General features: G+C 44.9%; 1 protein-coding gene across 1 annotated transcript in view; it reads right to left on the bottom strand.

Moving 5' to 3' along the window:
• Window positions 1–182: 182 nt before the first annotated feature.
• C10H3orf70 (chromosome 10 C3orf70 homolog) overlaps window positions 183–24196 on the bottom strand; it is a 38020-nt gene continuing 14006 nt past the window's right edge. Inside the window, exon 2 of the mRNA XM_075003782.1 lies at window positions 183–2297. Coding sequence (XP_074859883.1) covers window positions 1744–2297 — 554 coding nt within the window. The 3' untranslated portion in view covers window positions 183–1743. The remainder of the gene's footprint in view (window positions 2298–24196) is intronic.

Raw genomic sequence — 24196 nt, 5'->3', positions numbered from 1 at the left:
TGTTCCTAACTGGTTCAGTCATACAGAACTTTTCAAAGAACACATTTAGCAGTTACGAAGGGATTGAAGTATAAGATAAGAAAAATGTTACTTTGGGAAGTGAAACTTAGAATCCATCAGTGTCTAACCGTTGAACTGAGAGAATACCTCTTGAGTCTCCAGCTAAAATACCCACATACAAATTAAGGGGGCACAGAAGTTTATTTCTTAATAGCACAGCTATTGGTAACCATAACCCAATAATGTTTAACAACTCTACAACAGATACATGTACAATGAGACTTCAAAGTTGGTTAAAGTTTGAGAAGCCCTGTTTATCAAGATGTTCAGCAAATCAGTGCCAATAAATTTAAATTTGGTGGAAATGGCATAAATATGCTTAAGAAATCAAATTAGAAGAAGGGCTTGAGGAAAAGTGTTAGACCAATTAGCCAGTTTCTGTCCTACAACCCTTCTCCCCCATCCATTACCTTAAAGACAGCCACATTCAGCTTGGGACTTGGCAATGCCAATAGTTTGGCGCACTATTAAATAAAACCCTAATCAAGCCAAAGCTGATACAAATGTTCAGACAGATAAAGGGGCATAAATGACCGAGTTTAATCTATCCCACCCCTTTCAGTGCAGGACAGTTCCTCAGAGTCATGGGACCCATTTCTGACTGAACTCGCTCTCCTGTAGCTGTCACTTCACAGCTAACTCTGGAGTGGCCTCAGTTTTACAAACCAAAATGTCCACCAAAAATAAAAAACAAACAAACCAGAACTCTCTTTAAAAAGTCAGACAAAAGAGTGGGTGGTTTTTAACTACATGATATATTGGCAACAAAATCATTCATTCATCAGCACTTCTCCCTGTAAGCTAAGTGTTTGGGTGGCCACACAGGACAGTTGTGGGTGCTGTCCAGCTGACTGGTGGAGTGCCTGCAGCATGTATTTCTATTGGTGGTGCACATCCTCACATGCCTTACTGCACATAAAATTTATTTTGTCTATAGATGTTAAAAATTAGAGGGAATAGTGCCCATCAGTGAAATTTAACTCAGGTGCCATGATCAGGGCCTGGCACTGAGTTAGCAGGAGCTCTGAGGCTGTGGCTGCATTACGCATAGCCTGGAAGAGGATAGGAGGCACTTTGCAATGTTCTCACACAGCTGGAAGGGGGGTGGGGGGGGCCTGACAGGGTTTGAAAGAAGTCAGGTCTGTGCTGGAGAAAGGCTGTGGAGTTTTTGATAGGAGGAACAGAGGAAGAAACTTGGGTCCCAAGCTGGGCCTAGGTGTATGTGTTTGTGTGACAGACGGAGAGAATAAAGACTACTCAGCTTTCCTGCTCATCAGACCAACTGCACAACCTTCCCTGTGCTGCTTCGTAATACCCTCTGTGCTGGGGAAGTTCACCCCTAAAAGTCTCAACAGATGACCACAGCAGGAGTGTGTGATTCCTGCAGCAGAAAGGATCCAGGCTAAAATAAGGCCCATTTTTGTCATCAAAGTCATATGATTTTTTACCGTCACAAATATAGAAGTGGGAGATCTGGTTAGTGAGGGAGCACGTTCACATTAATTAGTAGAATTAGTCATTGAAATAACTAACTCAGTCATGTTTAAATCTCATTACTGCTCTTCTGTGAGGAGGCTGAAAGTCTCAAAGTGCACTGGAAAAAAGGACTCGGAAAGAAAGCCAATAGAAATGCTACAAAAGCAGCAGTAGTTAGTGTACACAGGACTGATTCTGACAGGCAAGTCACACGGTGGTTTCTATAGTCTCGATCACTTCCAGTTCACACTGCGAGGGGGACAGAAGAGGGCATTCATCTGGTTCCCAGCTGCTGTCTGGATTATAATCTTCTTCAGAACTTAGCTCTGCCCCCTCCTCAGTGTCCTCATCGCATGACTCCATAAAGGGAACCCCAACTGCATTGATCCCAGAGTCCTCGGAGCTGGAGGGAGAAGAGCAGTGGTCTGGGTTTGGCGTATTGCTGTCTTTTGGAACAAAGGCATCGCGAACAGTGAGCTCAGGCTTCACATGAAGGGGCGCAGCAGGAGGCTGCCGCTGCACATAGCACATCTTCCCATTGATGCATTTCACACGATAGTTGTCAATAAAGAGGTCGGCAATTGTGCAGTACCGCGGGGAGTCAGGGGGCAACGGCAGCTGGAAGACGGGTGCAAACTTCAAGAAGTGTTCTGTGAGCGAGACTGAGATCTGAATGGTGTTTGTGGGTTCCCTAGGTCTGATGGGTATTTCAGTGCTTGGAAGCTGTTCCACAGGAGTCATTGGCTGATAGACATATTTACCTGCAGCAGAAATAAAAACAACTGTTAAACTTAATTCCTACAAACATTGCATCATCTAGTTCATCAATAAAGAACAAAATTCCATGCTGTCTCACCAAACCGGTTTAAAAAAAAACAAACAAAAAGCTTGCAGAAAACTCCTATGGTCAGAAAAACACCTTTGAAAATATTTGTTTAATCTTGTCCTTCCAGCAGTGATTTGTTCTGACAGTTATTTGCTTGGGTGAACTTAATCATTTTAACATATTAATTAGGCTACTCTTTGTCAGAGGGAGCCGATTTTGTTAGTGTATTTGAATCTTCATTCTCAAAACAGGGCTTCCGTGTGGTTAGCAGATAGAATTTTAAAGTAGAAAATAAGGGAACACAAAAGCTCTAGCAATGGCTATGGCATTGTGATTGCCTAGCTATGTAGTAGGAAAATAGGATTATGTTGACTACATGGAGGACTCCGATGCTAACTGAACAGGGAGTCTGTAAAGTTAAGTGAAAGAAAGAAAGAAAGAGAGAACGAAAAACCCAGTACACGAAAGAGAAATCTGAGACAACTTCAAAGGACCATAAAATGCAGTATTTACATAATAGCCTTCTAAAAGATTTAAATCTTACTGTGACTTTCACAAATTATAAAGCTCCGTTACAGCATGGTTCCATGCTTGGGGCTTATCTAAGAATTAAAAAATTAAGATTTAAATTTTCAGTGCTGGAGCTGTGAGCAGGTAAAAACAAAAGCCCTTTTTGTACGCATCTAATAGAATCCTTTGGGTATCCCGCATGCTTTACAACCTAGATAAGCAGAAGTGAAACAATTGTGAAGGAAAACAAAGTGTCCATTATAACAGCCCAGACAGCACACCCTGCCTGCGACATCCCCTATAGGTGGGGAAGGAACACGAGCCTACTTCTCTTTTTTCCCCCAAAAGTACCCTGAATTCTGAGCTACTGCAGCTGAGCTGTACAAACATCTGCATGACTTCTGTTCTGAAGGGATGCATCCCCTAAAGTGAGTAATGGACTGCGTGCACTCAGCCAGGCCTTGATGTGCAGTATTACATTGTACGATCTTTAGAGCCAGACGCAAAGCACCACACAGGCGCACAGTCATACATCACTTCGAATCTTTAAATGTGCAAGCAACAAATTTACTATCACAGACTTGGATTTTGTTGCCATTTCCCCTCATGAACCCCCTGCTCTTTTTGATTGTCTTGATCTGCCATTCCACATAGCTTAACCATCTGTACCACTTCCTGTACTCTCTCGAAATTATGATGATGGCAAGTACCTAGATGAGAGCTCAGTATACACTTGAGCATAGCCCCCCAAAGCAGGCCTTTGGTGTCCCTAAACATTCCCTCTCCTAACTTAATTCTCAGTCATCAAAACTAGTGCCAACAACACACAATTTGCAATGTATTTCAACTCCCATTTTCAGGGCATTAGAGCCTCTGGAGGTGGTTGGTTTCTAGCTGTATTTAGCTCTAGCTCTGCGTTTGCTTTGGGCATTTTATTTAGACATGAGCGCTTTCCACCTTTCTGGCAGAGCAATTTGCCTTTTTATGCAAGTACAGGGCCCCCTTAGAATGAGAGCACTTCACACACACACACACAGAGGAATGGACTTACCCTCACAGCACCTGTGAGACCGGAAGCCTTCTCTCTGCATGTTACGTATCAGGCTGCGCACAGGGCATGCTTGAGTGGAAGTTTGGAGCAACAAGCGGGAGGAGAAGAGCTGACAGCGCAGTCCCCTTCCCACGACCTAGTCGTAAGCAAATTACAGCATATTCTTCTGAGGCTGCTAACCAGGAAGGGCTTTGCCTGGGAAAGCGTCCAAGAGGAGCTCAGGTGAGTGTGGCTTTTGTGGGGGGTTGCATTGTGAGCTGGTGGGTTGAATATCTGCCTGGGTATCTGAGCATTTGTTTTGCAAGAGGGGCAGTTTGAAAGCGTGTTTGGCAGTTTGATAAGTTCTTCCTTTCCTGTTTCAGGAAGAGCATTTGATAAGTTTGCAAGGTGTGAATTGGGAGTGCTTTGTACCAGGTGGGCTTTCAGGGGCTGATTAGATTGGAGGCAAGGTTTTGAGCCCCACCTGGCCAGCCCAGCAACCTTATAAGAAGGCAGCTGCATCAAACACCTGTGAGCAGTAACAGCAGGGAGTTTGCCTGGGGTGGGGGGTGAGCCCCACACCAGTTTTCTCTTTTTTATAGGTTTGTTTCTCTTGGGCCCCTCAAGGCAGCACTACAAACATCTAGGGGAACTCTCCGAATAAAGAGGGATGATGGTGACATGGCTACTGAGAAGTCTGCTGTTGTGACCTGTATGACATGTGCCACGTTTGTCTTTCTCCTGGATGATAGGAAGAATTTTGTATGTCCCAAGTGCAAGATGGTCGCCATTTTGGAAGAAAGTTAGAGGACTTGAGGTGCAAATATCAACCCTTAGGTCCATCAGAGAAGGTGAAGACTTTCTGAATAGAAGTCACCATTTAGTACTGCAGGAACACCAAGCTGTTCAAAATAAGGAAGAGAACTGGAAGCATGTTACCTCCAGGAGGAAAAAAAACAGGCCTCTCCAAGTCCACTGGAGATAAGCAACTGCTTTCAGCCTCTCTGCACTGGTGACACTGGAGAAAGCTGGGGCAGATATCTTGCAGGGAATGGATAAGTAGAAGATTCCATGGATTGTGAGGCATGGGATGTGCAGACCTAGTGATGGGGGTTCTATAACCACCACAGGTGGTGGTGGTCAGGGACTCCCTCCTAAGAGGGACGGAGTCATCCATCTGCCGTCCAGACCTAGAATCCCGGCAAGTTTGCTGCTTGCCAGGAGCTAGAATCCGGGATGTTACAGAATCTATTCCAAAAATCATCAGACCCACAGACTATTACCGCTTCCTGCTTCTTCATGTAGGAGCTAATGATACAGCCAAGAGCAACCTTGACAAGGTCACTGTGGATTACATAACCCTAAGAAAAAAGATCAAGGAATATGGAGCACAAGTGGAGTTCTCTTCCATCCTCTCTGTGGAAGAAAAGGGTCCAGGTAGGGATCGCCGAATTGCCGAGGTAAATGCGTGGTTGCATAGGTGGTGTAGCAGAGAAGGATTTGGTTTCTTTGACCATGGGATTCTTTTTCAGGAACAAGGATTGCTAGGAAGAGAAGGGCTCCCCCTAATGAAGAGAGGAAAGAGCATTCTTGTGGGCAGGCTTGCAAACCTAGCGAGGAGGGCTTTAAACTAGGTGCATTGGGGGACGGTGACACAAGCCCTGAGGTAAGTGGGGAAAGAATAGGGTACAACGAAGTAGGATTCCTGGGTGAAGAGGGCAAAGTGGGCCAATCAGTCACTTCTCCAAGGTGCTTGTACACAAATGCAAGAAGCCTGGGAAACAAATAGGAGGAACTAGAGGCCCTGGCACAGTCTTAGTAGTATGAAGTGGTTGGAATAACAGAGACTTGGTGGGATGATTTGCATAACTGGAGCACGGTCATGGAAGGGTATAAACTGTTTAGGAAAGACAGGCTGGGGAGAAAAGGAGGAGGAGTTGCCCTTTTTGTGAGAGCATTTTGATTGCTCAGAGCTCCAGTATAAGGAGGGAGAAAAGCCAGTTCAATGTCTTTGGGTTAAGCTTAGAGGAGAAAGCAATAGAGGTGATGTTGTAGTTGGTGTCTGCTACAGACAGCCAGATCAGGTAGCTGAGGATTTCTTCAGACAGCTCGGAGAAGCTTCCCAATCACAAACCCTGGTTCTCATGGGAGACATTAAATTATCCAGACATTTTTTGGGACACCAACATAGCAGCACACAGACAATCCAGGAAGTTTTGGAGCATGTTGGGGATAACTTCCTGGTACAAGTGCTGATGGAATCGGCCAGGGCCGTGCACAACTCAACTTGCTGTCACAAACAGGAAAAAACTAGTAGGAGAAATGGAAGTGGGTGGCAACCTGGGCTGCAGTCATCACGAGATGGTAATTTCAGGGTCCTTACAAAAGGAAGATAGGTGAGCAGTAATATACAGACCCTTGATTTCAAAAGAGCAGACTTTGACTCCCTGAGAGAACTGATGGGCAGGGTCCCCTGGGAAATAAAGATGAAGGGAAAGAGTTCAGGAGGTGAACAATATTTTAAAGAAGTCTTGCTGAGGGCACAGGAACAAAATCCCATTGCATAGTAAAAAACGCAAATGTGGTAGGCAACCAGCTTGGCTTAACAGGGAAATCTCTGGTCAGCTTAAACTCAAAAAGAATGCGTATAAGAAGTGGAAACATAGACATGACTGAGGAGGAGTATAAATATATGGCTGGAAAATGCTGGGCAGTAATCAGGACAGCAAAGGCACAATTGGAACTACAGCTGGCAAGGAATGTGAAGGGTAACAAGAAGGGTTTCTACAGGCATGTTAACAATAAGAGGGTAATCGGGGAAGGTGTGGGGCGGTTACTGGATGAGAGCGGTAACCTAGTGACAGTTGAAAAGCTGAAGTACTCAATGCCTTTTTTACCTCAGTCTTCACAGACAAGGACAGTTCCCACACTACAGTGCTAGACAATAAAATATGCGAAGGTGGAGGGCAGCCCTCACTGGTGAAGGAACAAATTAAGAGATGCTTAGAAAAACTAGATGTACACAAATCTATGGGTCAGGATTTAATGCACCCAAGGGTACTGAGGGAATTGGCAGACGACATTGCTGAGCCTTTGGCCATTATCTTTGAAGACTCTTGGCAATCAGGAGAGATCCCGGATGACTTGAAAAAGGCGAACGTAGTGCCCATCTTTAAAAAAAGGAAAGGAGGACAATCCAGGGAACTATAGACCTGTCAGCCTTACCTCAGTACCTGGGAAAATAATGGAAAGGATCCTCAAGGAATCCATTTTGGAGCACTTGGAAGGAGGGGAAAGTGATCAAAAGTAGCAAACATGGATTCACCAAGGGCAAGTCCTGCCTAACCAAGTTGATTAGCTTCTATGATGAAGTAACAGGCTCTAAGGACATGGGGAAGTCAGTGGATGTGATATACCACGTCGTCAGCAAAGCTTTTGATACAGTCTCCCGCAGCATTCTTGCCAATAAGTTAAGAAAGTATGGACTGGATACATGGGCTATAAAATGGACAGAAAGCTGGCTTGACCGTCAGGCCCAATGGGTAGTGATCAGTGGCTCAATATCTGGATGGCGGTTGGTTACAAGTGGAGTGTCCCAAGATTCGGTTCTCAGGCCAGTGTTATTCCTGGAGAGAGGCTGTTCACAGTGGTCACAGATGGCAGAACACAGAACAATGGTCTCAAGTTGCAGTTGGGAAGCTCCAGGTTGAACATTAGGAAAAACTTAAAAACTTTTTGACTAGGAGGGTGGTGAAGCATTGGAACGGTCTACCCAGGGAAGCAGTGGAGTCTCCATCCCTGCAGGTGTTTAAGTCTCACCTCGACAAAGCCCTGCCTGGGCTGATCTGATGGGTTTGGTCCTGCTTAGAGCAGGGGGCTGGACTCAATGGCTTTTTTTAGGTCTCTTCCAGCTCTATTGTTCTATGATTCTATGATTAGTGACTTGGATGAGGGACTGGATTGCACCCTCAGCAAGTTTGCAGATGACACCAAGCTACTGGGAGAGACAGATGTGTTGGAGGGTAGAGATAGGATTCAGCGTGACCTAGATAAATTGGAGGATTGGGCCAAAATAAATCTGATGCAGTTCACAAGGAGAAGGGTAGAGTCCTGCACTTGGGATGGAAGAATCCCAAGCATTGATACAGGGTGGAGACCAACTGGCTAAGCAGCAGTACAGCAGAAAGGGACCTAGGGATTATAGTGGATGACAAGCTGGATATGAGTCAACAGTGTACCATTGTAGCCAAGAAGGCCAATGGCATATTGGGATGCATTAGGAGGAGCATTTCAAGCAGATTTAGAGAAGCTGCTGTTCTCCTCTTTGCCACTGGTGAGGCCACATCTGGAATATTGCTTCTAGTTTTGGGCCCCCAAAAGTATAAAAGTATAAAAAAGGATGTTGATGTACTGGAGCAGGTTCAATGGATGGCAACAAAAATGATTGAGGCTGGAGCCCATGACCTATGAGGAGAGGCTGAGGGATTTGCGCTTATTTAGTTTGCAGAAGAGAAGACTTGAGGGGTTGTTTTATAGCAGTCTTCAATTTCCTGAAGCAGGGCTCTAAAGAGGATGGAGAGAAACTGTTTTCAATGGTGACAGACGGCAGAACAAGGAGCAATGGTCTGAAGTTACAGAGGGGGAGGTGTAGGTTGGATGTTAGGAAAAACTCTTTCCCTAGGCGTTGCCTAGAGAGGTGGTAGAATCTCCATCCCTAGAGGTTTTTAAGTCCCGACCTCTCTCATGCAGCACCCTTGACCAGTGCCAGAAGAGAGAATTTGTGGGACCATGGGAGGTCAATATTGTCTAGCACATTGCCAACACTTCCACTGCTTACTGAGCTCTTAGAAGACATTTAAGGGTAAATTACAGCTAAAGAACAGCACAGAATACTTAGAGCCAGGACTGGTGGCTGTAAACAAACTTTATGGGGCCACGGGAAACTTGGCCATGCCCAGGATAAGTGGTCGTCCAGCTAACAAAAATGCTGGATTACGCATGTTGCCGGAAAAGTTGCAGATTGAAGAGGTTCAACCTGTAATGCGTTTCAAAGGTGTATATTATCACTAGGCACAGTGTCACACCAACTCTGTTCTCTTCAACCCTGTCCTGATACCAACAGCGGGGTCAATGAGTGGATCAGTTGTAGCCATCCCAACATTGTATGCTGTGGAGTCTGACATCAGAATCCAAGGCCAGAAGGAACCATTGTGATTATCTGGCCTGAGATCTTCCCCCAAAATAACTTCTAGAGCAGCTCTTTTAGAAAAACATCCAAACTTGATTTTAAATTGTCAGCAATGGAGAATCTGACACAATGCTTGGTAAACTGCTCCAGTGTTAACTGCTCTGCTAAAAATTTAATGGTCACGTTTCTAGTCTCAATTTGTCTAGCTTCAACTTCCAACCATGGGATTGTGTTAGACCTCTTTCTGCTGGACTGCATAGTCCATTATTAAATATTTGTCCCCCATGTAGATCTCTCTTCTCTTAGTGGTCACTCAAAAATGAGGAGGAACCCTTATTGGCCCAGGCCTTTCCAGAGACAGGTGTCGCTGCTTAGTGAGCCATCCTCATCATTGGCAAATCCAGAATGGGGAGGATAAAGCCAGTCCCCTTGCAGGCCTGCGCCTGCTCCAGTGGAGAAACCCTCTGGGGAAGGGTGGGGGGAGTCCAGACCCACCCTCTACCCTGAACTCCGGCCCACGGTCCCTAAGAGGACAAGAGTCAGCTGGCAGAGCTTTCACCAATGCAGCAACCTCACCCTGGGCCACTTCGCCCACTGCTTCCCTCTGGTACCTTCTCGCTCTGCTCCTGCTTTGCTCTCCAGTGCACCTTCCAAAACCATCCCCCCTGCACCCAGGGGGAGCCTTTTATAGGGAGTGCAGGGTCTCTGCTGACCATAAGGGCTGATTAGACTCAGCTGTGGCTGATTCCAAACCAGGCCCCAGCTGCCTGTCCTAACTGGGCCTAATCAGGAAACAAAAAAGCGTTTGCCCACCAGTCAACATATGTACCTTCTAGAAGGCTCCTGCAGCCTCCAGGTAGCGGTCTGCCACAAAAACCCTCAAATACGATCAGATATCCAGGGGCCCTGGGCAGTAGTATGAGCGCCTGGATGAGAAAGTTTTCCTGCTGACCGAGTCTAGAAGTTTGTAGGTATTCCTGTGCAGCTATCCTCTGCTCTCTTGTTGCTCCCTGCTTGATTCTTTGGAGCGGGGGAAGAGAGGGGCCTTCCCTTTCTGTCTGCTCTCAATAATGGTGGTTTCTTTCCATCCTGGAAACCATGAGTCCAGAGCACTCAACATTAGGGACAGCCATACAAACTGTGACAAAGCAAGCACCTCTGCAATTGCCACAGACCCCCCCACCATGGGCAGTGAGAGAAAATACAAGGAACTTTTCAGAAGGGATCATGAGAACCAGCCTGAACGTGAGAAATGAGTTTTGCAAAAATATGTCTAATTGTTTTTGTTTAGAGGTGATCCTAACAGACCCAGCTGCGGGGGGGGAAGTGCTCACAAGATTCTGCCCTGGATATTTTTCATTCAAAATGACCATCAAACTTTTTGTTTACCTAAAACCAGATTTATTTTGTTAACCAGTTAGCAAAAGTTTTTAGTCAAGTGTGTGTTTGTGAAAGGAACAAAAATTTTCAAAACCATTAATTTTTTTTTTTTGGTGGAAAAAAATCGTTTTCAAAAACAGAAAAAATACTATATATATTTGAAATATTTTGGCTGCCTCCAGTTTACAGACAGGTTTTTGTTTTCTAAGTACCTCCCAACACCAGGACCAGAGGACACATTTTAAGGTTAACATGGTCCAACGAAAACCCAGATTTAAAAAAAAAAGAAAATCTAACCACTGGTCTACACTGCTCCTAGCAGAGTATGTAAGTCTGTCAGACGACTCCATTGTGCCACCAGTGTCTGGCCAAATGAAAACTTAGCAACAAAGTTTCCTAATGCACATACAATCAAAATCAAACTGCTTTGTCTAGGTTATTTTTAGGGTTTTTTTTTTTTTTCCTCTCTCAGAGAACAAGGGCAGTGATTGCCCTTCACTGAGTGTTCGCTGCACACCTGGCTGGACATTTTAACACTGAGCAGGTTGAACTGATAGGAATACGGATTCAACACGATGGCCCTGGAGACTTCAGAATAGGGGTCTCCGTACTCACTAACCCTTCTGCCACTGACCCTGGCCTCAGCAATGGCTGTTAGATTAGCAGAACGGCAATTTATGAGTCCAACATTTCAAGCGTACTATGTCCCGTTTTTAAGCGTGGCCCCACGTTTCCCTACTCCTGCCGTGGCTCCTGACGCTTTGTTGCCTTCAGAAAGAGTGTCAAGACATTGTTTGCTGCTGAACAGAGGGGAGAGCTGCTGACACATGACCATGGTGGGTTGACCATTCTTGACACTGCACCCCTCCAGTGACGTCACACACAGTAGGACTCTGTGTCCTCAGGTGAGAGCTGTGTGGGGGCTGCTACTGACGTCTCATAGGCTTGGGGGCGTCAGCAGCAGCGGCAAAGCTCAGGCTTCACTCTCTCAAGCAACGCCACAAGTTCCCACCCTAGTACTTTAGAAATGGTCTCCTTCACCCATGTGCATGGCACTGTGCACACCTATACACCAGTGTCCCACAATGCCGACACTTTAACCACATTCAAAGGGCACCAAATTGTGCCCTTCCTCCACTTTGAGAACTAGGCTAACACGTTGCTTTGGAGTCAGTAACTCACCCACTACCCCTTCAGTATGACAACTCACAGTTGCCATTTCTCTGTTCAAGTACATCTATACCAGATTTTAACACGGGGGAGAGTTGTTTGTTTTTTTTTCTTTTGTTTGCTTCAAGTTTAGAACGTGGTGTGGGGAACTGGAGGGCCTGAGCCTACTTCTGCAAGCTGAGTGTGCAGCCAAAACTCCGGCCTCCTGTCCTGTTGCCTTGATCAGCTCTGGTCACTCTTTCTCTGTGTGGTAAGTGGCGGGGCGCAACAATCAAGGGGCTGAAAACAGGAGAAATTTGTAGGAAGAAAAGTGTAAAGTCATTGTGGTGCAGAAAGACCATAATGCCACCAATGCCAGTGCTGCTCCTGACTCCTCCATCTACATCTGTATCAAGACTCATGGATAGTTCTATTCAGGTCCTGGTGTAGGTTTGCAGAGACTGTGGCCTGTGCTCTCCTGTCATAGAAAGCCAGGCTGGAGAGACTGGCCTGACAGAGAGATGTCTACTGGTAGACTCCTTCAGGAAGTAGGTGGGAAAGCTACAGGAAGAGATGGCTAGACCTAAGAGCATCCATGCACACAAGACATTCACTGCAAGTGTATGTAGGGAGACCTCCAAAACTGAGGAAGCAAGCCAGCTGGACAGGAATGCAGCAGCACAAAGGGCGGGGGTGTAAACAGCTTCTTCACAAAAAGGAAGATGGTTGCTGGTTTCTTTCAGCAGCAGGCAGTGGTCCAGACATGCTCCCAGTCTACCATCCATAGAGCTAAAAAAGGTATGCGGACCTAATGAAGAATCTCCCTCAATGGTGGAGTAAGAAAAGCCACATTCATATAATTCAAATAGTTCATAAATAATTTGGATAATGGCAGAGAGACTAGGCCTATAAAGTTTGTGGATGTTACCACACTGGGATGGGTTCTGAGCACTTTGGAGGACAGAATTATAATTCAAAGAGATGTTGACAAACTGGAGAAATGGTTTGAAATAAACAGGATGAAATTCGGTAAGGAACCATCAATTGTGCAAATGAGAAACTGTTGTCTGGGAAGCAGTACTGAAGAAAAAGGGTCTGGAAGTTAGGGTAGAACACAAACTAAATGACAGTCAACAATGTAAAACGGTTGCAAAAAACCTGAACGTCATTCTGGGATGTATCAGAAGGAGTGTTGTAAGCATCACATGTTAAGTAATCCCTCTACTCAGCACTGGTCAGGCCTTAATTGGACCAGTGCATCCAGTTCTGGGAACCACACTTCATGAAAGACGTGGGAATTGGAGAAAGTCCAGCAGAGTGCAACAAAAATTACTGAAGGTCTAGAAAGCATGACTTACAAGGAAATACTGGGTTTGTTTAGTCTGGAGAAGAGTGGATAACACCCTTCTAAAAGGTTCTTGTAAAGAGGAGGGTGATCAATTGGTTTCCTTTATCAGTGAAGACTGGGCAAGAAATAATGGGTTTAACTGCACCACTGGAGATTTTGGATCTCTGTTGCTGGAGATTAACAGCAGGATAGAAAAATGGCTTACAGGAATGGTCTAGATCAGGGGTCAGCAATTCTTCCGAGGCAGTGTGCCAAAATTTGACCTTTTGACCTTTATGTATGTTCCGAGTACTGGTGATACTTTTTAAAGTCATTAATAGTCCTACTGACACTTAGAGTAGCATTCTTGTGACCCTGGCATTAATTTTATTAAGGGTTAGTTTAAAAGTATAAAGCTCCACTTCTTGCTGGGATCTCAAATGGTTTTTTCCCCCCACAATTACAGAAAAGTGCTGACTCCAGCAGGGGCCCCTCACTCTGGTGGAGGCCCCCAGTTCTGGCTGGGGCAGGAGCTCCATGGCAGGCCTCAGGCCCTAGCCCCCTGCTCCAGTGGGGGCTTCATCCCCCTTCCGTGCTGCATGGGAGAGGAAGAGTGGGCGGAGCTCCCGCCACGTGCCGCTGTAAATTGGCTTGCATGCCAAGAGTGGTTGCTGACCCCTGGGGGCCTAGATAACACTTAGTCCAGCTTTAGTGCAGGGGATGGGACTAGGTAATCTACAAAGGCTCCTTCCACGCTGACCTGTCTATGGTTCTACATCTAGTTTTACTAGTCCCACAGGTTTCTCCATTTCTTATTTATGGCAACTGTCTTTCTGTGGCAACTGTGGGGCTGGTTGGTCCCTGGAGGTCATTTTAGAGCGATTTGGTTGTTTCCCTTCCAGTTCATTCCATGGTCCAGACTAGCAGAGCTTTCTTGACTCCCAGACCACAAACGGTGGTTGCAGGTATCACCTTTGCCCTCTAGCTAGCAGTCGGGATGGCCTCACTGCCAAGCTACTCTCCATGGGGTAGACTGCAGCGGTCTCTTTCTGTCCTGGTGGGGTGGGCACCTTCAGAACCAGCTTGAGTGCAGCAACCTCCATTTGCAGCTTTTACTTCTACTAGGTTTCTCTTTGATTCTCCAATCTCATCCATCAAGCTGGTGACACATAAGGGTTTTTATAATTGGTGTTGCTATCTCATCAGTCTCTAGCTCACCAACAAGGCAGGCCTGTTATGCTGCATTGGGTCGGCAGCTTTTCCTCGTGCCTTTCTTTGTCACTTTGTGTTTTACTCTTCTCCTGCCAGTTACAATATTCAGTTTCTCCAAAAGAGCTTTACTGTCACTGAACTCTCTTGGAGGTAGTTCAGTAACAGATGAAGAGACTGTGAAGTCTGAATGTTATTCTGCAGCCCACTGAAGACTGAATGAAGGGACATATTTTGCCTTAGGAGTGGGTCATACTTCAGAATGGAATCAGCTTCCTGTGATGCAAACAGTACTTAGTTACAAACCCAAGGTATCTAGCAGGAAATCCCTAAAGTGTCTCTTTAGGACCCTGGGCAGCACTGGAAAGATTACGATACAATTCAGCTGCATCCATCTCTTGACAGCAGTATCTTAAAATTCCCAGCTCTAGTAATGCCAAGGTTCTATCTCCTTCCATCTCACTTCAAGGAGTTCTGTAGTAATGGCTTTCACTGATTCCCCATACTTCATGGTTCTGAACGGCCCCTTCATGGTCCCGTTCCTGTCTGCACTGGACAAAGTCTGTCCAGCCTTCTGATTCAAACATCCAATCTGCTGCAGAGCCTGTACTACTGCATTTCTCTCGCTGGGATTGCAGCTAACCAGGTCTTTCCTATAACTCTTCTTCAGTTCTCTCCTGAGACATTTAAGTGATCACAAACAATGAGATTTTCGCTCCATAGCTAATCAAACAGCCCCTCTAGCTCTATGGATGTATTTCCAGCTCTGTACAAGCCATCTTTGTTCTCTTGCTCAGTCCCTCCTCTTCACAACACCCACTTGCAGCTGCTTGAGGTATTGCTTTTTGGGTTCTGTCCTCTGGAGAGGTAGTTTTCCAGCCTCAGGGACCAGACACTCACAATCTTTCTGGGCAAGCTTGTCCAAGTGTAACGAATTTCAAAACACAGATCCTGTTAAAGCACATCCATGCAACAGGGCTCCAAAGTCATGGTATTAGTCCCCATGCCACAGCAGTCCCAGCCGGCAAGGACAGGGACTGTCTAAAAATTAGGCATCCCAGATGGCACATTGCAGGTTTCTCCAAAAAGTTCAACCACTTTGCACTCCCATTGGCATGTGCCTTACTATTCCAGGAGTAGGGAACGCAGGGTAGTACTGGAAGTGTGTATTGCACATGGAGTGTGAATGTGGTTCCCCCTTATGCAAGATAGCCCATCTTATATGTTTTCTTGTCATGTCCTTGAATGATGCCCACACCTAAGCAAACCCCTTTGACAGGCTCCTGCTCCGGTAAGAGAACTTTCTGAACTATATGTGGTTGTTTTCATTTTGTCAGAGGAAAAGGACAGCAAAGTCCTGAGTAAGCACAGACAAATATCAGATGATAAAAACCAAGAGGATGCAGTAAAGCAGCAGAGCAAAGTAGGGAGTGGGCACCCTCAGGGGGGCGTGAAATTTTGAAGCCGGGGGTATAGCATGATTGGCTGCTAGGTCTCAGGCTCATCCATCTCAACATGTTGAAAGACCTTACTGTTATGTATGTGTATTCACATTTATATACCAGTTAACAGTTTTTACATGCTTATTTTCTTACACCAGCCAAAATAATTTTTTTCATATAAAAATAACCAAAATATCCATTGCTTTGGATTGCTTCATACAGGTGGGGTGGAGGAGAGGGCATGCTAACTGCAGGGATGAAAAGTGGGGCCCAGCGTACAAAGTTTGCTCACCTTTGCAGTAAAGCTTAAGGTGCTTAGAGCAGGGACTGGAACATCAGGAAACATACATTTTATTTCCCATTCAGTTTCACATTGGGCAAGTCAGGTAATATCTGTGACCTAAAACTCACAGAGATCATTTCCACCTTCACAAAGTATTTTGACAGCTTTATATCTCGATTATTATTATATATATACATACAACACGATTGCTATCAAAACAGTTACACTATAACAAGTTGCCTGACTGTCTGTGGTGCCTATGACACTGGGAATGGCCAAGTACAGGGGTTGGCAATCTGCATCTTCAGGGCCGCATGCGCCTCTGCAAGGAGTCATTTGCGGCTCTGGGCACTGCCGCTCTGATTCCTCTGTGGCTCCCTACCCTGCCACCGCTGAAACAGTAGAATTTAATTGGTTTAACAGCCGGCAGGGCAGTGGGAGGGATCTGGCCATTAAACCAACTGAACTTAGTTCCATTATTTCAGCAGCAGCAGGGCAGGGAGCTCCTCCCTTGCCCCACTTGCTCTCTGGTGGGCGTGGCTCAGCTCACCCCTGCCAGTGGAACAGCTCCACACCAGCCTTCATTCCACTGGGCACATATGGCCACCTGGCGTAAGGTCCCCAGCCAGTGCCACATATGGGTTAGTCCTGGGGGACAGTTTGGGGCTGCAAGGGGTTAATTCTGGGTAAGTGGGGGCAGGTTTGGGGCTGAGGAGGGTAGAGCCTGGGAATGCGAGGGAGGCATGGAGGGTTGATGCAAACATTGCTCCTTCCTGCTTCAGGGCCTATCCCCAGGCACAGCACTTTCCTTGTCATCATTTGCTCTCCAATCAGAGGTGAAAGTCACTTAAACTTTCTAACTGCTACATATCATTGTGTGTGCACTGTGCTTAAAACAGGGGTTACAAAAAGTACTGTTTGACATTATTTATTAAAGACTGTCATATTCACATGCATTGTGGCTCCTGAGGTATTGATTTTGTAACTGAATTTGAAAAAATGGTTGTTCTCACTATTTTGGTTGCAGACTCCTGACCAGGTAAAAAGAGGTTTGGTTTACACTGTCTGGGTTTCCTCTTCTAGAACTTTCACTGTCCAAATAGAAGGGGCAACCCTAGAGGGAATTCTTGGTCAAAAATGTTAAAGCTCCATTTTTGTTTGTAGACAATCAAGCAAGCTCCTTAGTCTCGCATTTTTCCCTACATTTTACTTTAAAAAAATTGAAGTACATGCAAATGTCCACCCTTCCTTTATAATTTCCCCATTTCTAAGCGGAGGCTTCACAACATGTAATTGTAGAGTTGATACATCTTAGCAAAAATTCTAAAAAAAATAAAAAATACAATGGTTATGATATGAAAATAACTAAGGAGGACTATTTTAAAGATTGCCACCCACCTCCCCTTTGCGTCTCTACACCACAAGCTGCTAAGAGCATTAACAAAGTGAGCTGTGTTGTGCTGCAGGGATATGCTAGCCATTATAGATCTATGCTGTGAAATTGTATCAATGTTGGTCCCAGGATATGAGACCACAAAAGAGAGGAGGCACTGTCATTTAATGGATCAATTTATGTTGGTGACAGAAATAAGCTTATTCCATATATGAAGAACAACCGCCTTGCCATCTCATAGATTTAAATCAAACATGAAAGAAGAGCTTCCTGGACATGGCTTCTCTGTTGCCAAATGAGTTCTATGTGGTCTAGAGGCAAGAGATGAACCAAAAAGGCTGGAAATGCATTGTTACACAACTACTGGTGTAAAATGTGCTGTCTTAACAGAAGGTGCAGTCTTTCTTCAGTCGCATTCCTTCACTTTGGTTTCTAAACCTCATCTTTTAACTGTTATTTTGATTTACCTTTTTTCTGAAATGTGGACTTAGGTTACAGATTTTATACACCTCACGTACCTCTCCAACCTAGGCATCCCCAAGTGATACCGATCAATGCCTTGGCTGAGTAACTGGGGGTGTACATGAATGCATAGACCCTTCTCCCTTCTAGCACCAGAGCACATGGCAGGGGAGAGGGAGAGAGGATTAACAAGGAAGTGACCAATGCACAAGCTGTAACTCTCAAGCTTCAGCCAAGGAAAACACTGTGAGGAATCTCAGAACCGGGAGCAGGGAGCTAGATTCACAGCAGAGGGGCCAGCCTCCTCTTGTGCATCTCGCTTTGGCTGGTAGGTTTGAGTCTCTGGTTATTAGGTATCTATTGAATTTTCCCAGCATTAGCTATGGGTGTCAGGGTAGGCAGGGTAAAGAGGGAGAAAATGATGGAGTAAACAACAAAACATAAGCCTACGTAGGGCAATATATAATGCAGGGAGAGAGAGCGAGACAGATAAGACTTACAAACTACACATTTCAGCATGCTGTAAGTGATGTTACTACCACTTGAACTAACAAGTTCACTTCAGATGGGAACGGTCTTCAGATTCAGGAGCTCTCTGGCGATTGCAAGTTGTAAAAATCTGCAGATCAGTGTTTTCCATCGTGAACCTGAGGCAGTTTGATACACAGTGCACCTTGGCAGCCCCAGCTGCGGGTAGGGGGCAGGGTAGTTAGCCGGCTGAGTACCGGCTCTTTTTTTTTTTTTTTGTAAATGAAAAAAGCACTGTTGATACATATATATGGGCAGCTGAGCACAACTTCTGAATTCACATGTTAGTGTTCCTTCTTGTGTTTGGAGTCTTTTCTTTGCACTCAAATATGATAAAATGTGCTCTATGGCACAAGATATACAGGAAAAAGCCTTGAACTTCCATTTATATATGTTCAAAGTAATAAAGTCTATAACTTTGTCAGAGTAAATGGTGGCGTCTCTGTACCTTGGAAAGCCACTAAATCATGATTTTCAGTCTTCAGTAACTCAGCCAAAGGTTGTGGGCCTACTGCAGTAGGGGGTGGTTGGGGCTCTGTGCCCTGCAATGTACAGGAAGTCTGACTACAGGATTTGGGCTTAAAGTTGGATCCTGAGTCAACAGACTTGTTTTCCCATATACTGGCAGTAAGGCAGTCCAAACGACAAGGAGCAATGGTCTCAAGTTGCAGTGGGGAAGATCCAGCTTGGATGTTAGAAAGAAGATTTTCACTGGGAAGGTGGTGAAGCACTGGAATGGGTTGCCTAGGGAGGTGGTGGAATCTCATCCTTAGAATGTGTTACACCCCAGCTTGACGAAGCCTTGGCTAGAATGCTTTAGTTGGGGTTATCCCTGCTTTAAGCAGGGAGATGAGACTCAATGACCTCCTGAGGTCTCTCCCAATCTTCTATGATTCTGTGACTTTTCTTCGGGGGAAGGGAGAAGCTGAGAACTGAAAGTGAGGGTGGGGACAGATCAGGTGTTATCGGAGATGTTTGCTGTTTCGTACTGCATGCTGCTAGCAATGGCATAATTCATAGCATGTGTCTGAAATCTGCCATGCTGGCACTAATTTCAAGGTAGAGGGAAACAGTGGCTATTCTATTAACGGGATTACCTGCTAAATTGTTTGACCTTGTAGTAGCTGAAAATATATTCAAACGTTATCACAAGGACAAGCCACAAAGAGCAACATTAACACACAGCTGGGATCACCTTAAGCAAAAACGCTACAAACCTGTATACAAACACGTACTCAGATGAGTGCTGCACATTATGAAAAATCAATCTTCTACATAAACTGGATTTCTGCTGCTGTTACTGGCACCCAGGGCGTGCCTTTAAAAAGCACTGAACACAGCTAGTTTTAACCCCAAATTTCTTTATTTACTTTTTAAACATTCAGAGAAATGAAAAGTTTGTTTTATGGGATCAGCTCTCTCTGAGAACGCCTTGGGCATTGAGCTCTGCAGCTGGAAGGATCAGTGAGGATGGAGATGATGAGAAGCAATAATCTCGAAAGGACTCGCATACAAAGCTGTGACAAAGAAGTGTTAGCTCCTTACTCTAATGTAATGGCCGTGAACGCAACCAACTTTCAGTGTGATGTGCCTACTAGAAAAACTTATAGGAATTTCAAAGAGAATAACCTTCAATTTGTTAAAAATATCCCCTTCTCACACAAAGTTGGAGCAGGTGGATTGGAGGGCATTTCCCTTCTGTGGAAAAGAAAGGAAAGTCAAATTTTGCTCTTTTGATCTTAAAGGCCAGGGCCATCAGTTCCAAGGATACAGGTCATAATTCCCAATGAAACAGAATTTTTCCACTGACATCATTAAGAGTTGTATCAAATCCGTAGTGAGAGGCTTTTCCCCCACATCATTACCAATTTATACATGCTTTATGCTGCCATTTAATGTATGTGTTCAACTCACAATTGCACAGTGAGCTGAAGGACTCTGCTACAGAAGACCACTTCTGATGGATTCGTGCTGCAACTTATAGTGCATTGGCAAGGTATAGGTACTAAACCAGGTAAATGCAGTGCTGCTCTGCCACTCTGTGCAGCTTGGAGGTGGGGAGAGAGTGGCAGCACCCTGATCTGAGCAGCGCTAAGGGCTGGCTGCCCTAGGCCCTGCCCCTTCCAGCTTTTGCCCCACCATTTCTTGGGTGCAGAGCCAGGCCTCCCTTTCACCTTCTTCTGGGGCCCCTGCTGACAATAATACAGTCCTGTATTCAATGAAGAACAGAGTTCACTGTGTATACAAGCTCCAAGAAAAGGTTAAGTATTGCTGTCTCTTTGTTATGGCAGTGACCAGCAGAGGCTACAAAGGTCAAGTTATATTCTGTAAAAGGGTTTAGAATGGGGTAAAAATCCTGTCTCTCTCTCAAATATTTGACAAGCAGTATTTGAAACTGGGCTCAGTCTAATATTTGTCCATGATGCTTTTTCCTGTGTCAGCAGATCTCTTCACAAAAGTTGGTGGAGAGATGAATGGTGAACAAATGTGGTACAGTAAGTAGTGTTTTAAAAATATGGATATGCGATAATTTTTGGCAATTATTTATCATAAGGAAATGTTACTCACCCTCTGCAGTAACTGTAGTTGTATGAGATGTGTCCCCTTATGGCTGTTTCACTTCCGGTGTGGCCTTTTTCTGAAGCCATATTGTAAGGTTTGAGGCCTCTCTTTTCTGCAGCCATATTAGGAGGGCAGCAACCATGAGCCAAGATGCAGGAAGTCACATCCTCACATTCCTTCTAGATTACAGCAAAACAATGTAATATTGGCTGTTAAGAAGGTGCCCCTCCTAGCAGTACCCTCCATCATCAGATAAGCCAGGAGTCTCTTAAGATGTGTAAAGAAAATTTTGTTTGATGACTTTCTGCATGGCGAGGGATTGTTTATCAACAGTTGTGACTATAAAATGTATACTTCTGTTTTGCATTTATGGTCCCTACTTTTCTATTGTTTTTCTGGATGGTCTTTAGTTTTTTGATTGTTTCTGTCTGTTGGTCAAAGAATTTGTGATATTTTAATAAAACGATTGATTAAGGTATAGAGAAGAAGAACTCAAATTTCGCTATATAAATTGGGGTCCTAGAAGGAAATCGGCTGACGAAAAAGAAGAGGAGGAAGAAGTAAAAGAAGAACTCACCACCAAAACTCAACCTAATATCAGAGCTGCTAAGAATCCTTTTGCACAACCATGATGGGTAACAACCAGACTCCAGACCTTGCCTGACAAACAGGGAACACCTGCATGGTCAGGATTCCTGATCATAGCATTCTATGCCTAACGTTTATTGTGCTTGACAACCGTTAATAAATAGAAAATAACTATACTACTGGGTAAGCATCTTTCACTGATACAAGAGCCTGCAAACCTGCGAAAATTACACCCTCAGCTCTAGGAGCTGGGTATGTGTAGATACTTAAAACTGACCAGATTTTCCCTGAGCACAAGACAGAAGAAGGAAAATCAACCAGTTTAGTCCTTGAACGCATGGAAGGGTAAAAGTGCAATGTCCTGGAGTGTGCAGGTAATAGTGCTTCTCAAGACCTTGATGGACAATTTCTAGTTAAGAGAATCTGTTCAACCTGTGCACATACCTTATGCCTCTTTGAAAACCAAAAAGCAGTCCAGTAGCCCTTTAAAGACTAACAAAATAATTCATGGGGTGATGACCTTTCATGGGACAGACCCACTTCTTCAGATCATAGTCATACCAGAACAGACTCAATATTTAGGCTCATCACCTAATAAATTATTTTGTTAGTCTTTAAAGGGCTAACGGACTGCTTTTTTGTTTTCATAGTACACAGACTAACACAGCTCTCTGTTACTTATGCCTCTTTGTGACAGACACCAATACTACATAAGGGTATCTAGGCAAACGACTCTCAGTTCCTCTCTACTCAGTCAGTCACTAAGGAACAACTGAAGCAGAGGGCAAGGAGGGTGGGTAGTGGAGCATCCATAAAGACAAACATCTCAAAGAGCTACAGTTACCACACAGGCTGGTAATATTTCCTTCTTCGAGTACAGCCCTTATGAGAGCCCCACTTCAGGAGACTTCTGTGCAGTATCCCTAGGAAACAAGAGCTTTGGAACAGGATGCAGAACTGAGGACATCACTGTAGAGACATGTTCCCCATCTGATCTGAAACCGCTCGTGGGGCCGAGAGGGACTGAAGGGAAGTTCTAGATGCTAAAAATTATTTTGGCCTTTAGTGACTAAAAGTACTTCCTGTGTGATGGGTGTATGGTTACATGAAAGGACATGTCTCATAGGGTGCAGGATGAAAATGAATCTCCTTCCTCTAGAGAAGGATTTATAGCTGCTATAGTCAGCATCCTTAATCTTTGAGGCTTCACAAACTTAGACTTAAGATCAGCCTCCATCTTTGATACTAGGAAATATTTTGTGTAGAGCTCTAGTCCCTGTGAGGGGAAGGGACCAGTTCTACTGCTCCTAGATGCAGAAGGAAGTCCACTTCCTGCCTTATGAAACGCTCATGGCAGGGACAGGGAGGGTCAAAAACTGGATGGTGTAGCGTAATTTTATGACCTCCAAGAATCCTTGGTCCATGATGATCCATTTCCTACCCAGATGGAAACTAACAAGTTGGTTCCCTTAGGGCCATAGGTGGTCTAAAGGACACAGCTATAAAGTCAGAGGAGTGGAAGGATTAAAATCTTTGACCAACCCATCAAAACTGCTGTTTGGATTATACTTTGGTGGTTGTGGAGGGTGTTTGGATAGCCTCTTCCTCTGAAATCTGTCTCTGTTTTTGTGAGGTTCCATGGGAGTCTGGTCCCTCAAGGACTGAGCACGGGCATGATCCCTGGGCAGTCTGTGACCTACAGAAACATTTCTTGTTCATGCATGTGTGTAATCTGGGTTAACGTGTCTGACACAAGAGGAAGCTAGCTTATTGGTGGATACAGGAGATACGAGGAAGACAGCATGTGCTCACCTCACTATGTTGAATCTTATGATTGGGCAAACCCTGGGGGACGGAAGGCTGACTCAGCCAATCAGAGTGCGGGGGGGGGGGGGGGGGGGGCGACAAGAGGACTGCTCTATCTGAAATGAGCATAGGTGATCATCTGTCTCACATGTTGCCTATTTTTTTCCCCTAAAAGAGGCTTGCCAAGGTACAGTGGGTTAGAATAACTGGTCTTGGCAACACCAAGGTCCCCACCAGGGGGACTCTTCCCACGAGTAAGCGCTGCTGTGGCCACGTGGGTTGGATCCATTGGCAAATGAGCACCCTCATCACCTTACCACGTTCAAGCAGCTTCAGGTCTGCAATGCTTCATCAAAGTATCTGGATTTCTTTATGTTTAAAGTCCCCCACATTATGGAATAAATGAATCTGAAATCCAAAAACCATCTACTCTGGGGGTTGTTACTTGTGGGCATATGCTATTACTGATGTACCCTCTCCAAATCCATTTTCTCCTTCCTTTATATTCTTCCTCTGTATTTTACCTTTTATAAATAAAGTCCATACTAACTGTACATTCATCCGTTATGAAGGTGTCAGAAGAATGTATGTGAGAGGTATCAGGCTAGGGATAGGTATCAGGTCAGGGATAACTGAAACCTAAGAAGTAGGTACAGTGACAACTTTACCTCCCTTACTTACCTGACAACTTGAATTCCTGTTACTAGCTAAGAACCCAGGCTATTGAAACCCACTGCCATCACAGAGACACTGAGTGAGATTTCCTGTTGATGATTAGATGCCCTAAGGGGTATGGTGACCCATAAAAAAAAATCCTTACATCTGTATCCGATCAATGACTGTAGGGTAGCCCTGTAGTCCTTACGTATGTGCAGGAATTCATCTGTGGTCTCTGAGGTGAGCGTATCACTATCAAACGGGAGGTCTTTTACAGTCTGTTGAACCTCTCTGAGAAACCCCAAAAGCTGGACTCAGAA

This window comes from Carettochelys insculpta, chromosome 10 (assembly GCF_033958435.1).
Source record: "Carettochelys insculpta isolate YL-2023 chromosome 10, ASM3395843v1, whole genome shotgun sequence".
NCBI classification, from domain to species: Eukaryota; Metazoa; Chordata; order Testudines; family Carettochelyidae; genus Carettochelys; species Carettochelys insculpta.
The sequence above is the reverse complement of the archived record's forward strand: the minus strand, read 5'-3'. Positions and strand labels throughout refer to the sequence as shown.